The sequence below is a fragment of the Emys orbicularis genome, chromosome 2 (assembly GCF_028017835.1).
Source record: "Emys orbicularis isolate rEmyOrb1 chromosome 2, rEmyOrb1.hap1, whole genome shotgun sequence".
Taxonomy (NCBI): domain Eukaryota; kingdom Metazoa; phylum Chordata; order Testudines; family Emydidae; genus Emys; species Emys orbicularis.
This window is the reverse complement of record NC_088684.1, coordinates 286681210-286697422: the sequence shown is the minus strand read 5'-3', so window position 1 is coordinate 286697422 and position 16213 is coordinate 286681210. Positions and strand designations below refer to the sequence as shown.

The 16213-nt window shown below is 47.4% G+C and overlaps 1 protein-coding gene across 1 annotated transcript in view; it reads right to left on the bottom strand.

Moving 5' to 3' along the window:
- Positions 1-14623, bottom strand: part of LOC135873869 (mitogen-activated protein kinase kinase kinase 3-like) — a 116101-nt gene extending 101478 nt beyond the window's left edge. Inside the window, exons 1-2 of the mRNA XM_065398479.1 lie at positions 14494-14623; positions 14285-14340 (exon numbers count right to left, since the gene is read on the bottom strand). Of these exons, the coding sequence (XP_065254551.1) occupies positions 14285-14340; positions 14494-14623 (186 nt within the window). The remainder of the gene's footprint in view (positions 1-14284; positions 14341-14493) is intronic.
- Positions 14624-16213: the final 1590 nt, after the last annotated feature.

Below are 16213 nucleotides of genomic sequence, written 5' to 3'. Positions count from 1 at the left end.
CGCCAATTAAGTGTTTGATGCCAGCTAGTGTTGCTACATACATGGATCTTTACAAGCCCTACCTCAAGCATGGTTTAAATGCTGCCACCGCTTTTCAGTCTCCAGCAAGAGACAGGAGCGCTAAAGCCAATGTTCTGGATACATCCCAACTGCCCTCTACCTACCTAGAATTGCACCTTCATAATCCTAGATAATCATAGAATTATAGGACTGGAAGGGACCTTGAGAGGTCATCTAATCCACTCCCCGGCACGACTAAATATTACCTAGACCATCCCTGGCAGGCTTCTGTCTAAACTGCTCTTTAAAATCTCCAGTGATGGAGATTCCACAACCTCCCTAGGTAATTTATTCCAGTGCTTAACCACCCTGACAGTTAGCAAGTTTTTTCCTAATGTCCAACCTAAACCTCCCTTGCTGCAATTTAAGCTCATTGCTTCTTGTCCTATCCTCTGAGGTTAAGGAGAATAATGTTTCTCCCTCCTCATAACAACCTTTTATGTACTTGAAAACTGTTATGTCCCTGCTCAGTCTTCTCTTCTCCAGACTAAACAAACCCAGTTTTTTCAATCTTCCCTCATATATCATGTTTTCTAGACTTTTAATCATTTTTGTTGCTTTTCTCTAGACTTTCTCCAATTTGTCCACATCTTTCCTGAAATGTGGCGCCCAGAATTGGACACAGTACTCCAGTTGAGACCTAATCAGCACATAGTAGAATGGAAGAAGTACTTCTCATGTCTTGCTTACAACCATAGGCGCCGACTTTCTAATGTGCAGGGAGTGCGCCCCCCCCCCGTCTCCACCTCAGGCCCTGCCCCCACCCCTTCCCCCAAACCCCCACCTCCGCCCTACTTCTTTCCATCCCCACTTCCCGCCCTCTCCCCTTCCCCCACAGCGCCTCCTGCACACCGCAGAACAGCTGATCTGCAGCCAGTGGGAGGCACTGGGAGAGAGGGGGAGACGCTGATCAGTGGGGCCACCAGCGGGCAGGAGGCACTGGGGGTGGAGGCACTAATAGGGGGGCTGCTGGTGGGTGCTTAGCACCCACCATTTTTTTCCATGGGTGCTCCAGCCCTGGAGCACCCACGGAGTTGGCGCCTATGCTTACAACACTCCTGCTAATACATCCAAGAATTAGGCTTGCTTTTGTTTTTTCCAGTGGTGTTAAACTCGACTCATATTTAGTTTGTGATCCACTATGACCCCCCAATACCTTTCTGCAGCACTCCTTCCTAGACAGCCATTTCCCATTTTGTCTTAACGGATTGTTCCTTCCTAAATGGAGTACTTTGCATTTGTCGTTATTGAATTTCATCCTGTTTTCTTCAGACCATTTCTCCAGATCACTTTGAGTTTTAATCCTATCCTCCAAAGCACTTGTAACCCCTCCCGGCTTGGTATCATCTGCAAACTTTATCAATGTACTCTCTATGCCATTATCTAAATCATTGATGAAGATATTGAACAGAACCAGGCCCAGAACTGATCCCTGCAGAACCCCACTCAGTATGCCCTTCCAGCTGGCTGTGAACCACTGATAACTATTCTTTGGGAACAGTTTTCCAACCACTTATGCACCCACCTTATAGTAGCTCCATCTAGGTTGTATTTCCCCAGTTTGTTTATGAGAAGGTCATGTGAACCAGTATCAAAAGCCTTATTAAAGTCAAGATATACCACATCTACCGCTTCCCCCCTCCCGACACCCCATAAGGCTGGTTACCCTGTCAAAGAAAGCTATTAGGTTGGTTTGACATGATTGGTTTTTGAGAAATCCATGCTGACTGTTACTTATGTTATTATCTTCTAGATGTTTACAAATTGATTGTTTAATTATTTGCTCCATTATCTTTCCAGGTACCAAAGTTAAGATGACTGGTCTGTAATTCCCCGTGTTGTCCTTATTTCCCTTTTTATACATGGGCACTATATTTGTGCTTTTCCAGCCCTCTGGTATCTCTCCCATCTTCCACAACTTTTCAAAGATAATCACTAATGGCTCAGATATCTCCTCAGTCAGCTCCTTGAGTATTCTAGGATGTATTTCATCAGGTCCTGGCGACGAAAACATCTAATTTGTTTAAGTAATTTTTAACTTGTTCTTTCCCTATTTTAGCCTCACTTCCAGTTCTAAGATGCGTTGCTAGGCTCTGTTAACCAGCTGATCTTCCACTCCAGAGGTAGCTGCATTCCGCTGAAGAGAATCCCGTTTGTAGAGTTCATAAAGAATTTTTGGACTCTTCACGATCCAGAATATCATGTGACTATTATAGCCCTGATTCTCCTCTCACACTAGTCTTACTCCATTTTAATTTGCTTGACTGCAGTGGTGTCGTTTTTGGTTTACACTAAAGAGAATCAGGCCTTATATACCCACAGAGAAGGAACTGAGAAATGTACTAACCCAACACTGCAGAAAAGAAACTTAATCCTTTTGCTAGTCTCCCATACACTGTGTTGATGCAGCTTCTTCTTACAATCTGCTAAAACCAGCCATCTCATATTTCAGCAAACATTTTATTTCAATCCATGCTGTTGTGATTCTATTTGCTGTTTCCGCATGATCTATGATCGGTAGATTTGCTAAATAAATAAATAAAATTGCTTCTCTACTTTTCTTCAATTAATTGCCTAGATCAACAACTGTTTGGAACACATGGGATCCAGTTCCATCATGTTATCTAGTACCCCTCCCTCCCCCCCCAGTAAGACACAGCGTGAATAAATAAGATACACTGGTCTACACTAGGAATTTACATTGGTAGAGCTATCTCCCTCTGGGGTGCGGATTTTTCACCTAACCCCCTGCGTAGTCAGCACAAGGTGGATGGAAGAGTTCTTCTCTCAACCTAACTACCACCTCTCGGGGAGGTGGATTACCTATGCCAACAGGAGAATCTCTCCCCGTCGGCATAGGTAGTGTCTACACTGAAGCACTACATGGGCGCTGTTGTAGTGTAGACAAGCCCTAAGAAAATGAAAGGGATATGAAATCTACAAGCCTTTCCATAAAGTTAGTGATGCACAAAACCTTCTGTGTTTCACTCTAGCCGAGTCCAAGATTTCACACCACTCATGCGAAGAAACAAGTTTGGAAATCCCTTCCTGCAGCCCCATCCTTCCTACAAGCCGCCCCTCCTCCCCGCCAAAGATTGCTAAGGAAACCAGATGCCAAGTCCCAGCCAAAATAATGAGCTCACCCATTCTTAGGAGAGCCTACAGTGCATTCCATGAGTCATGGGAAGCAACATCTCCTTGCTTTGGTAATGCCAGGTAAGCAACTGACTTTTCTCACACACAGACAGATTCTCTACATTTTATTTTTAAAAAAGCAGATTGGGCCATCTGTTTAGAAACAAAAACAGAATTTCAGCCCAAATACCCTGGAATCCCAGATCCATTCCTGCCCCATCAGTTTTGGCTCCAGGACAGATCCCAAACAGGGAGCAGTGTCATTTCCTGGTGCTGGTTCAAGCCTCGCCCAAATAACCAGACCTGAACACTAGCCTTCATTTGCCCTCAAAGCTGAGCACAAAGCCCAAGTCCAAACCCACTCCAGATCCAAACATCACCCTCCGCAGCAGCCGAGGGGGGAGGCAGGGAAGCAACAGAGGGGAGGCTAAGGATGGGGAGGAGGAGAAGGAAAGAGAGAGACAATGCCGTATCCTATTCCACAAGCCGGAGTATGGCTCCACATTACCAGACACGTACTAGCCTGAGCCTGATTCAAAAGCAGAGACCAGAGGCATCAGCCTTGTACGAATCTCAGCACCTTCCCATCAGCTTCCGGTGGCGAAACGGGCCTCTCAACAGGGCATTACCTATGAACCTCACCGGTGGCCCCCCCCATTCACACTATTTTTATTCAGTCCCTGGCTAGCAGATTTATTCTTCTGACTAGCAAGGATCGAGTAAATTTTTCAAGCCCCGCAATGTTGCGGCAAATGGACGTAAGCTTCCCACAGCGTGGGCTTAGAAAGAACTAGATTTCATTTACTGATGCTTCTCAGACTCAAACTAGAGATAAACAGGAGAGATACGCAGATGGTTTGCCTGCACCCCTCAGGTGTCAGTCTGTCTTTGCATGAAGTCTTCCCTCTCCCCATCTCTGAATGAGAGGACTCCTTCATAGTCTGCCAACGACACACCTGAATCTGGCCAAAGAAGGGTGGTGAGGATGAGGGGATGTTCAGTGACACAATTTAGGCCACTGAGCAAGACCTAGAAGGGTGGGCTTCTGCCAGTCCCCACTGCTGAGCTCTCCGGAAAGTTGGCCACAGACGCTGCCTTTGGAGGCACGTGTGTTGGGGTGTGGGCTTCCACAAAAGTGTAGGCAATGCTCCCTACCGTCTCTGGTTGGCTAGGAGACTGCATTCCCCCCCAGCAAACAGATTTAAAATCTGAAAAACAAGACACCTCTGCACACACTTCTCCCCGTGGACAGTGGGGGAGAGAACAAACATGGGATGCACGGCTGGAAGGCACTCAAAATATACACTGATGAACATGAAGAACAGGAGTACTTGTGGCACCTTAGAGACTAACAAATTTATTAGAGCATAAGCTTTCGTGGGCTATAGCCTACTTCATCGGATGCATGTAGTGGAAAATACAGTAGGAAGATAGATAGATACACACACACAGAACATGAAACAATGGGTGTTACTATACACACTATAAGGAGAGTGATCAGTTAAGGTGAGCTTTTATCAGCAGGAGAGAAAAAAAAACTGTTTGTAGTGGTAATGAAAATGGCCCATTTCCAGCAATTGACAAGGAGATAGGAGGAACTGTGGGGGGCGTGTGGGGGGGAAATAAGCATGGGGAAATAGTTTTACTTTGTGTAATGGCCCATCCACTCCCAGTCTTTTTTCAAGCCTAAATTAATGGTGTCCAATTTGCAAATTAATTCCAATTCAGCAGTCTCTCGTTGGAGTCTGTTTTTGAAGGTTTTTTTGTTGTAATATTGTGACTTTTAGGTCTGTAATCGAGTGGCCAGGGAGATTGAAATGTTCTCCAACTGGTTTTTGAATGTTATAATTCTTGACATCTGATTTGTGTCCATTTATTCTTTTACGTAGAGACTGTCCGGTTTGGCCAATGTACATGCCAGAGGGGCATTGCTGGCACATGATGGCATATATCACATTGGTAGATGTGCAGGTGAACGAGCCTCTGATAGTGTGGCTGATGTGATTAGGTCCTATGATGGTATCCCCTGAATAGATATGTGGACAGAGTTGGCAACGGGCTTTGTTGCAAGGATAGGTTCCTTGGTTAGTGTTTTTGTTGTGTGGTATGTGGTTGCTGGTGAGTATTTGCTTCAGGTTTGGGGGCTGTCTGTAAGCAAGTACTGGCCTGTCTCCCAAGATCTGTAAGAGTGATGGATCGTCCTTCAAGATAGGTTGTAGATCCTTGATGCGCTGGAGAGGTTTTAGTTGGGGGCTGAAGGTGATGGCTAGTGGCGTTCTGTTACTTTCTTTGTTGGGCCTGTCCTGTAGTAGGTGACTTCTGGGTACTCGTCTGGCTCTGTCAATTTGTTTTTTCACTTCAGCAGGTGGGTATTGTAGTTGTAAGAACGCTTGATAGAGATCTTGTAGGTGTTTGTCTCTGTCTGAGGGGTTGGAGCAAATGCGATTGTATCATGGAGCTTGGCTGTAGACAATGGATCGAGTGGTGTGGTCTGGATGAAAGCTGGGGGCATGTAGGTAAGTACAGCGGTCAGTAGGTTTCCGGTATAGGGTGGTGTTTTATGTGGCCATCGTTTATTAGTACTGTAGTGTCCAGGAAGTGGATCTCTTGTGTGGACTGGTCCAGACTGAGGTTGATGGTGGGGTGGAAATTGTTGAAATCATGATGGAATTCCTCAAGGGCTTCTTTTCCATGGGTCCAAGATGATGAAGATGTCATCAATGTAGCGCAACTAGAGTAGGGGTGTTAGAACAACGCTTCCTCAGCTCTCGTCCCCTAAGTCAGCCATAAAAATGTTGGCATACTGTGGGGCCATGCGGGTGCCCATAGCAGTGCCGCTGATTTGAAGGTACACATTGTCCCCAAATGTGAAATAGTTGTGGGTGAGGACAAAGTTACAAAGTTCAGCCACCAGGTTTGCCGTGACATTATCGGGGATACTGTTCCTGACGGCTTGTAGTCCATCTTTGTGTGGAATGTTGGTGTAGAGAGCTTCTACATCCATAGTGGCTAGGATGGTGTTTTCAGGAAGATCACTAATGGACTGTAGTTTCCTCAGGAAGTCAGTGGTGTCTCGAAGATAGCTAGGAGTGTGGTAGCGTAGGGCCTGAGGAGGGAGTCTACATAGCCAGACAATCCCACTGTCAGGATGCCAATGCCTGAGATGATGGGGCGTCCAGGATTTCCAGGTTTATGGATCTTGGGTAGCAGATAGAATACCCCTGCTCGGGGTTCTAGGGGTGTGTCTGTGCAGATTTGCTCTTGTGCTTTGTCAGGCAGGTTCTTGAGTAGATGGTATAGTTTCTTTAGGTAACCCTCAGTGGGATCAGAGGGTAATGGCTTGTAGAATGTGGTGTTGGAGAGCTGGTTGGTGTCCCCCCCCTACAGTTCCTCATATCTCCTTGTCAATTGCTGGAAATGGGCCATTTTCATTACCACTACAAACAGTTCTTTTTCCTCTCTTGCTGATAAAAGCTCACCTTAACTGATCACTCTCCTTATAGTGTGTATAGTAACACCCACTGTTTCATGTTCTCTGTGTATATATATATATATATATATCTTCCTACTGTATTTTCCACTACATGCATCCGATGAAGTGGGTTTTAGCCCACAAAAGCTTATGCTCAAATAAATGTGTTAGTCTCTAAGGTGCCACAAGTACTCCTGTTCTTTTTGCAGATACAGACTAATACGGCTGCTACTCTGAAAACTGATGAACATGGTATAGGAACCCGTACAAAATAAAACAGAAAGGGATGGGCACATTCAGCAAGTCCATGGGAACCATGCAAATGCAAAGACAGAATCTGGGTCATGTACAATGGCAACTATCTAGCTGTGCATTAATTTATTCAATGGGCCTTTCCCCAAGGACTCTGTATCTCATCTATGGCTTGTGCTCAATCTGAGCAGCCCACACAAACCACTCAGAGAGTGACACATTCCCACATTTGGGCGCTTATTGGCACTATCTCCAATTTGGCCAACCCATATCATTCAGCTCACCCCCTGCAGAGAGGCTGTGGGGGGCGGGGGTGAAAAATAAGACTTTGTAGCATGCCCTAAAGGTTATCAGGACAAGTTCCAGAATCAAGAACTCTCTGCTAGCAAGCAACCTCGTTTCTTTTAAACAAGGCTGTTAGCTCAAGCACCTCTGCTGATCACAGGAGGAGAGAGATGGTCTTGGAGGTAACCAAGCCCCAATTCATTGGACTTTAACAGATCAAAAACTAGCCCCCTACAGTGTATTCAGAGGCCAAGTGGGTGTATGGGGGGAACGGAGTGGGGGGTAAGAGGAGAGGTAGCACCTCGGAAAGTCAGGACAGTCACATCTCTGCATTATCATCTCCCAGGGTTGTTCTAGTCTTAACTTCCATTGTAAGCTACTTAGGGCAAGGAATCTGTCTGGAGTCAGATCCTCAGTGTAAGTCCTGGTGTAAATCAAAGGCGCTATATTGATTTACACCATCCGAGTAGCTGACCCATGGTGTGCCAAGTGCCATGCTTACACAGTGCCAGAGTAGTGCAACACACACAGCAATATCAAAACAACTCACTGTTCAGAGGCTGACATGTACTATGAGGAGTCCGGTAGGTCTCAACAAATCTCCCAGTGAACTAGTGGCCCCAACAGACCTACCCCAGCTGGGACTAACTAGTAGTTACGCGTGCTAGCAAGGGTCCAAGTACAAAGGCTTGGGTGTGGCAGCTCCCTCCAAGGCAGGGTTAAGGGTCAGTTTGGGGACAGCTTGCACAGCGCTACCCATCCCAGACCTATTGGTCGCTGGATACTCCAGAGGCTTCCCTCCCTGCAGCCGTCAGGCTAGCATGTTTCGTCAGTGCTGGGTTCATGTGAGGTTTTGTAAGAGGACTTGTCAAAGCACTCACCCCTTTCCCAGAGCAGGTAGGTCCAGCATCATAAGATGCCCCTTTCCTACAACTGGCAAAATGTCACACCACTAGCTAAAAACCCTGGACACCTCCCCTCTTTCCTTATTTTAATGTACAACTTCCATGCCCCAATAGCTATAAAACACTCCAGGCTGCGTGCCCCTGGACAGAATCACTTGGCCTCCAATCCCCTCCCGGGGCTGGGTAGATTTGTCCATCCCTTCTTAGGGCCTGATCCTGCACGCACTTATTACTGGGTGTCATGCCTGCTTAGTACCATATGTAGCCCCACCCTTTCCAGGATCGGGCCCTTCTTCGCTAGGCACTGCACACACTACCAGTTGGACTTTGCCCTATGCAGCTCCCCAGGCTCTGAGTCAAACTCCCAGCTCTGCTCCACCCTCCTTCCTCACTGCCACTGCTTCTCCTCCTTGGCCTACCTCTAATCATCTCCCAGTCCACACATGTAGAAAGGGGAGGCTTTAATTCAACTCTCCTCATTCTAACTACGACAGCCCCAGTGTGGAATCCTCGCTCCGTCTGGACTTCTCCAGGGCGATTTGCCCAAGTAAGAATTGGACGAGAAGGTCAGACTGGTTTTTGCCCCAAGTTTTCCCACCGTTGCAGTCTCTGTTTTAGTGGCACCACAGCAGTAACACTACTGTACACTGGGCTCCCGGTACCATGCCGTCCAGCTTTTTTAGAGCAGGTCTAGGTGAGACGGTGCTTAAAACGCCAGCCACCACCAGCACCATGTGTACATCTGTGATCCTGCCACCACTGCTGCTGGGGAAGGGGAGCCAGTGGGAGTAGCAGTGGGAAGTTTTAAGGCCAGCTGGTGAAGCCCTTCCTTCATCTGCGGGGCAATGCCTCACACCAGTACTCCCGTTGACTTCAATGGGATTCCTTGCACAAGGAGCTGTTCACCCAGCTGGCCCTTAGAGCAGGGGTCAGCAACCTTTCAGAAGTGGTGGGCCAAGTCTTCATTTATTCACTAATTTAAGGTTTCACGTGCCAGTAATACATTTTAACGTTTTTACAAGGTCTCTTTCTATAAGTCTATAATATATAACTAAACTATTGTTGTATATAAAGTAAACAAGGTTTTTAAAATGTTTAAGAAGCTTCATTTAAAATTAAATTAAAATGCAGAGCCCCCTGGACCTGTGGCCAGGACCTGGGCAGTGTGAGTGCCACTGAAAATCAGCTCACGTGCCGGCTTCGGCACACGTGCCATAGGTTGCCTACCCCTGCCTTAGAGTAACAAGCTGCGTGTACAGATGAGGACTGTCTGTATTCCCCCAGGAAAGGGACTCACTGAATGACAGGGTTGTGAAATCAGACACAGCTTGGCCAATCTTACAATAAAATGTGACTATTTGCATGCTGCATTCCTAGGGTCCAATCCTACTCCCATTGAAATCAGTGAGCCATAGATGCAGCTAATGAGGAGTGGGGAGCATACATCCCCCACCAACTGCTCACTATCCGGTTGGTGTCTCATATTGCTGTTACAAAGCTCAAGCATTTGCACTCCTGCCAACCTCCCTGCCCCTCCAATCGCTAGTGTGACTGCACTTCTGCAATGAACAATTTGTCACTAACTCCAACAGAAGCAGGCCTGGGTACCTATTTAAAAGGTCTTAAATGGTTAAAGTCCCTGTATTATTATTATTAAAGATCAGAGTTGGGTCACAGTGATTTGGTGGTTGATCCTTATTAAAATCACACCCTTGTCCAATCGCAATGTTAGACTCCAAGAGACCCATAGGAGCAGGCTGAGATTAAAAAACAACCACCCTAAACAAACACAGACAACTTCCCTCCCAAACAGAAGAGGACTCTTCTTTCCCCTTCTAGGGAAAGGAATGGAGACTGAACCACACAGGACAATTGTTAGGCACAATGCTTTAGGCACCACTAGAAGGCACACTGATTCCACATTCATGGGCACTGTATCAGACCACAAATAGAACAGATTTTACTCTATAGGACTGAGAATATTTTGCACTCCTATGGGGGCTTTCATCCAAGGATCTCAGAGCGCTTTGCAACTTTAACTAGCTGAGCCTCACAGCACCCCCTGTGCTAAGTATCACCATTACCATTTTAATGGGAGGGAAACTAAGCCACAGAAGTAAGACTTGCCCCAAATCATGCAGTCACTAAATGGCACACAACTCCCACTCCTTATACTTCCTCTAGTAAAGGTCAGCCAGTCTGACAATCCCATTGGCTCACCAGCCCTATTTCTTTACAGTATGTAATATTAGGTGCAGGCTCCACATCTGTCAAGTATTGCGGGGGTGGGCGGCAGGAACAGAGAGCTTTCCGCCATCTTATTTTTTATGGCAGCACTTAAGTCATGTGGAGAGCTCTGAAAACCAACACTTGTTCAATACAGATGATTGCAACAAAAGAGAAACAAGCTCGGCTGGCAAGCACTGCTGCGCAGCAGGTGTGAAGTCCTGTAGCCAACTAACTGCTCTGCCACAACGGGTAACTCGGGCCTTACAGCTGCAAGCCATATTATTCCTTTGATACTTTCCTGAAGGGATTCACAAAGACAGCAGGATTAGTCATTTTGTCTTGTGTTGCTTTAAACAAACAAACAAAAAAAAGCTGAGGTTCATGGTAAATCCATACACCGCTAGACTCAGGATTAGTGGGCCATATATAGTTTTCTGGGAAGCCTGAATAGTGTTTGAGGTCTCAGAGAGAAATCAAAAATAACCAAGCTGAATTCCATATTTTCCCTCTTCATCCTTGTATAAATGATTTTTCCATCTGCGTGGTACACAGCAGACATTCTGTACATTTTTTTGTTCTAAGTTTGTAATTTAATAGGTATCTGGGAGGTAGGGCAAAAAAAAAAAATATATGAAACTGAAATACTTAGACCGAGTATACTTAGACCGAGGCTCGACAACATTACAGCCAAATCCTGGTCCCACTGAAACCCCCCTGGATGGAGGGGGCAAGAGGGTGCTGAAGTCACTGGAAAAGAGTGGCTTTAAAACCCCTCCCCTCTCCGGGGTTTGAAGCAGGTTTCAAGCACTGGGCAGGAAAGGGTTAAGAGCCTGGGGTGTGTCATGGGTGGAGGGGCAAGTCAGCTGGAACTCAAAGCCCTTTACCCTTTCCTGCCTGGTCCCTGAATCCTGCTAACCGGCATAGGAGGGGAAGAAGGGGTGAGTCTGTCTTTTCTCTGGTGTCCCCAGCGTCAGCATGCAGAGTCCTGGGGAGGGCCAGATAGGTAGAATAACCCTCCATACCTCATTGCCTTGGGGGGAGGGAGGGGGAGGCAAGCTTTGGAGTGTAGATTCAGGAGTTATTTCAAGCCAGTGAAACAGTACAATAATGCCAGTCATCAGCAGACAACATGAGCACTTTGGACAGGATGGAGGAGGCAGCACATTCCTTAAGCTTTAACCTAATCTAGTGGCTACTAGCAAAGTAGCCCCACTCGCCCTGTTGGCAGTCCCTTCAGTCCAGGTTCCAGTCTGTATCCGTATGGGAGGATGCACCTCCTCTCACTGCCTCAAAGAAAAAAAAACCCCAACCCCTCCTATTAGCATGTTTACACAGTGGGGCTGTGGGTTTCTAATGGGAAACTAAGTCACATGGAAAAAACTAAAGGCACTGAAACCATTTTAGAGACGTAACATATAAAAGAGCCTTTAAATCCACAACTAAACAGACTGGCCTACCCAACCATGCATTCTGGCACCAACAGAGGTTCTTTTAGAAGCCATCAAAGCCCTGTCAATGCAATAGACTGTGCAGATGAATTCCGATTTTGCAAACGTCTCATGGCAGATCTGAAACCAGTATAAAACTCCGGGGTTTGGATAACACAGCGTCGCCGTCCTAAATTCCTCATGAATACAGCTAAACATCTGCAACGCTGCAGAGGAGTTCAACTCTTGCAGAACTTAAGAAGATTTCTGCATTCTCAGGCATCAGTTCTACACTTCTCTTTGCCTAAACTAAGCTCCCGCCTAGAGCTGTGGCAACCTGTGCATAGGGGACTGGAAACTCAACAAGTTACCACCCAAGGATGTTACCCCTTGTCCTCCGTGGAACAGGCAGGTGGTTTCACCCAGAAAAACCCCTTGGCTCACCCAAAATCTGCACAGACCCTAGGAACTCTGCTGGAGGCCAGGTCTTGTTCCTCTACAATGCTTCCAGGACCCTGCTTCCTTCTATGAGCGCACAGCTCCACAATCCTCAACCACATCCTCTGCTCTGCACTTGCAAAAGGGGAAGGGAGCATTTGGCTTTCTGTCCTTACTCAGGCAAAACTCCTCCTGTAGGCAACCTCTGACTCGCAATGAACTAAAGTTAGGTCTCCGTGCAAAAATAACACCAGATAACAATCCTTTGTCAAACATAAAGAGGAAGAGGACGTCATCAGAAAACTCAGTGACGGTGGGACAAATTCAGAGGTTTATCTAGCTGTTGAGATATACACCTTATTCTATTTACATGATACACTAATTTAGATTTCCTCAGACTCACGTCTACATATTGGCATGAACTTCTAGCCCCTTACACGTCATCTCTCAGTCCAGCCCAGTCTGTCTGAAGTTTGGTGCTAGCAAAATAAACTCTCCTGCAACATCAACCTGTGTGTCCTAACATGGCGCAACTCATGATTCTACAGTGATTCTGTGCTGCAATCCACTCAAATATAACTGGGTGGAGAGGGAAAAACCCATGCCATATTTCCCAGCTCTACTGGCTTGCAATGACTATCGCTCATGCCAAACCCCCACACTAGGAACAGTCTCTCTTGGGCCAAATAGCTCGGTCGTGCTGCAAATCCCTCCTTCAAACCCACGCCTGCCGCAAATCCTCCCCCACTGACCCTTCTCATTGACTGTACCCCAGAACTGCTTCTGTGATTGAACTGTAGCTACATTGCACTTCTCAGACTCTGCAAACCTTCTGCATGGGGAATTCCCTCTGATGTCTATGGACTTTACACACACAATGGAGTTGAGGAATCAGACCTTTACATTAGCAGATGTTTGGAGCAGGGAGCCCTGCTGTTTGCATGCTTTACAAAGGGACTTGTACACTTATTATGATAAATCATCAGGGACCAAATGACTGCAAAGGGTAAGAGTGTTACACTGGGGTTGCATTTGGCCCAATAATTGTATACATTCCTCTAACTCTATTCCATATATACCTCAGGGGCAATCCTGTTGTTGCCTACAATAGATTAATTTGGCCTACAGTCCATGAATTATTATTTGTATTTCAGTAGAGCCTAGAAGTCCCAGTTATGGATCAGGACCCCATAGTGCTAGGCGCTGTACAAACACAAAACAAAAATAGGGTCCCTGCATCAAAGTGATCTGACCAGCCAGGCTTGTATACAGAGAGAAAATGCAATTTCACATGGGCCTTTCTGTGCCTTTATCCACTGCCCCCAGACCTGACTGTTTTAGCAGCGCTTTGCAGATTCCACACTTCTCAGCTAAATATGTTTTTTAGTCTGTTAGATCCAAGTTATTTAGAGGGAACAATATACAATGATCTCGTTACCAAGACTGGAAAAACTAAAGCAACATCTCATAATCAAAACCTACACCGCTTTTGGAAGAAAGGAGGGGTGAGAAACTTCTGTGCATTGAGAACCGTGTCCTGCCTCAGTAAGAGGCGTTCACCTGAAATGCTCTGCAGAGCTCCAGAAGTTTAATAACCCTGCCCCTCACCATTATAGAATTGCTGTGGCCTGCTTAGCAGAAAACTCAGATATTTATTTCTCAGTGTGAACATCAAGCTCACCGCGGATCGGGACCAAACAAGCGCCGTGATCGCAGCCAGCAGTACTTCCTAATACATCCCAGGCCTCCCAGCAGCAGCTGCTTTTCCTGGCACTTAATTATTCGTGCAACCAGCTCCCACTCAGGGGACACAGAAATGCAGGAAGCCTGCAATCAAAATATGTGTATGTGTGTGCGGGGAGGGGGGGGGGGAGAGAATAACACCACAACTTTGAATAATGACACATGAACGGAAAACCCATGGCTGGGGAGGAAGGGGGGTTGGCAGGGAGGGGGAATGCAAACAGGTTTCTACCCAGTATCCAGTGGGGGGCTGCAAAAGGCTCTAGGAGGGGGGGGGGGGGAAAGAGACACAGGAGCGGACCTATGCAAGGACCTGAAAGGATGGGGGGCTGCCTTACCTCTTCTAACGCCTCTCTCACAGCTGGCGCTCCATAGCGGACACCGTCTGCTGCTGCTGCAACAACAGCGAGAGGTGGAGGTAGCCGGCGGAACGGACCCAACGCGGCGCCCGGGCTCCGGATCGGATCAGATCATGCCTCCCCCCGCCCCGGTCCAGCGCCCACTCCACAGACGACCCCAGGTCCCAGCGCGGAGCTCGGCTCCCGACCCAGGGAGCCGGCGTGGGCAGCGCCGCCCTTGCTATAATCCCCGAGGGCAAGGTGCAGAGGTTGCTGCTGCCGCCGTCTCCCTGCTGCAGAAGCCGCGCGGAAAGTTGCGCCCGCGGGCTCCGCTCGCATGCACGGGACGCGGGGGGCGGGCGAGGAAACTTTGCAGCCAGTTGTGGCCCAGCTGCGGGCGGGAGCGGAAGCGGTGACGCCGGGCTGCCCCGGCCAATGGGGCGGAGGCAGGGAGCCTGGCTGGCTCCGCCTTGGCTACAGCCACGGGAATTCAGGGCCGGCTGAGGGCTGCTCCCCTTGCAGGCAACGGGAGTTGGGCCAGGGGGGCCAGCGAAAGCAAAGTGCCGCCCCATGGGTCTTGGGATGGCCACGCTGCAGGCTAAGCCTGACCCTGGCTCAGGTTTGAACCCAAGCCCCCCTCCCCTCCACACACAAATCAGGCCCACTCGGGTCAGCAAGCACTCAGGACCTGGGTCCTAGGAGCCTGCGGGGGTTTCAGAGCCCAAGTCGCACTGTGACCCTGGTCCAAGCCAGTGTGGATGCAGCTCAAGCCACTGGCCTGACTCAGAAGGTCTGTGCAATGCAGGATGGACACGTTAGCATGGCTGGGAGACCCGGGCCGGCTCCAGCAGTTGTGAACCAGGGTTGACAATGCAAGGTGGTTGCTCAACACAGGCTTGGAAACACCATGTCCCCAACCCTGCATCCCTGGGCTTACAATGCCATGTAGAATGTTTCTAAATGGACCACCTACCCTCATTCTCAATTACTGAGGGACAATCTCCACTCATTGATATATGTGCTTTCCACAACCAACTCTCTGTTTAACTTTTCATGAGTGACATACCCGACTACTTGGATGCGAATATCTAAACTGTATTCTTAAATTTACTCACCTAAATTTGGGTTACTGCTGATTATGCACTATATGGATCTTATAACTTTAAAAACAAACTTTGTATTTGTGGATAATCTAAGCTATACCCAGTGGGAGAGATAGTTCAGTGGTTTGAGCATTGGCCTACTACATCTAGAGTTGTGAGTTCAATCTTTGAGTAGGCCACTTAGGGATCTGGGGTAAAATCAGTACTTGGTCCTGCTAGTAAATGCAAGGGGCTGGACTCAATGACCTTTCAGGGTCCCTTCCAGCTCTATGAGATAGGTATGTACAGATGCTCTTTTCTCAACCTGTGTATTATATACATTTAACATTAGCTTTATTAATGTCAAAGCTGGCATTAAAGTCAGCTTTCTCTATCATGTTGTGAAGTGAAGGGACCACTGTGAGCATCTGGTCTGTCAGGCACAACATAGGCCCTAGGACTGACTCCAACACTTCCTGCATCAAGCCCAATAAGAGCTTTCCAGGTTAACTTATTTTTTAATGTAGTCTTCTTAAAAGCTGAGAATTTCCTCCCCCTTCCTCCTCCCTCCATCATTGGACTGGATTTAATTCATTTGGAAGCACAGATCAGTGTAGCAAAGGACAAATCTTGCCTCATCAGGCTTGCCAACCCTAAATGTTGAAATGTCACAAGCCAGACCAGGTGATCACAATTATGAGACGGGTTTAAAAATTATAAATGTGAGGGATATATTTTTGCCCTCTGAGTTTTGAGCCTTTAGAGGTTGCATTTCCCACCTTTTCTCTGCAGCCATTAAGGCTAGAAACTTTAGGCTCCCATTGATTTAAAGGGGGCCAGGATTTCA